This window comes from Sinocyclocheilus anshuiensis, unplaced genomic scaffold, assembly GCF_001515605.1.
Source record: "Sinocyclocheilus anshuiensis isolate Anshui unplaced genomic scaffold, SAMN03320099.WGS_v1.1 scaffold3230, whole genome shotgun sequence".
Taxonomy (NCBI): Eukaryota; Metazoa; Chordata; class Actinopteri; order Cypriniformes; family Cyprinidae; genus Sinocyclocheilus; species Sinocyclocheilus anshuiensis.
Window position 1 is genome coordinate 11,732 of NW_015541050.1, and position 1,027 is coordinate 12,758.

At 42.2% G+C, this 1,027-nt stretch overlaps 1 protein-coding gene across 1 annotated transcript in view; it reads left to right on the forward strand.

Annotated features, from left to right (window-relative positions):
- The first annotated feature begins 234 nt into the window (after window positions 1–234).
- The window catches only part of LOC107690598 (gastrula zinc finger protein XlCGF8.2DB-like), an 8,704-nt gene continuing 7,911 nt past the window's right edge, over window positions 235–1,027 (forward strand). Inside the window, exon 1 of the mRNA XM_016488968.1 lies at window positions 235–282. Coding sequence (XP_016344454.1) covers window positions 235–282 — 48 coding nt within the window. The remainder of the gene's footprint in view (window positions 283–1,027) is intronic.

Below are 1,027 nucleotides of genomic sequence, written 5' to 3' on the forward strand. Positions count from 1 at the left end.
TGTAAAAAACAAACAAACAAAAAAAAAAACTCAGTAACTGATATATTGTTGATTTTGGCAAATAACTTAGACGTTCATGTTCAGTGAAGCTCCTCCCACAACAATCACACATTCAGCAATTCACCAATAAATGCTGTAATATTCCCATCAGTTCACAAGAGAAGACGAGCATCAAATCATCAGGAAGAGCTGAAATCTGCAAAGACTGAGTTTATTAAAGAGGACAGAGAGAAGATGAGAGATCCAGAACCCTGCAGAATCAAACACACTGAAGATACCGAAGAACTAACAGGTTGGTGTTTATTCTTCATTCTTCATTAATGAGGCTGACGGTTTGGGCTGCACAATTAATCGAAATTAAATCGCAAAGGCCATAAATCGCGATTAGGCCGAAGCTGCGATTGTCATGCGTATCTTTCAGTGAAGCACAGTTCAGTGATCAGTAGTAGGCTAAATCTCCATCCGAAGGCCAGACTCGGGCTGAAAATCCAAATATGCCCCGACGAAGAAATCCAGGAAATGCCTATCGCTGCAGCTGAATAAACAGAAGATTTAACTGCTTTTATTGATTCAACGTGACTAATAAACACACGACTATTGAAGGGGGTCTGAATACTTTCCGTACCCACTGTATATGCAAATTGATTTTCTGCCTGCAGGAGGCGCTTGTAGAGCACGAGAAATCAGGTTTCCCCGGTAACGCTGTACACAAAGCAGCGCTCAGCTCACAAACGCTGCTCAGGCATTACAGGCAAGATGAAATGAAAATGACATCCATAATTTTCTGTGTCTTTAAAGTGTTTTGTTAGTTTGGTGTGTTTCCTCGTTTTGAGGTTGCCACGTCTCAGTGCTTTTATGGAGAGCGCACATCTGCACACCTTTCTGATAGCGCATCAAGAACCGGGTTGACCGGGTACTCGGTACCACTGGTACTTAAAAATCCTGGTACCGTAACGTTTTCTTTTTTTTTAGTACCGACTTGGTACCGAAGTACCGGGTCTTCTGACAACACTAGCGGCTTGTGTAT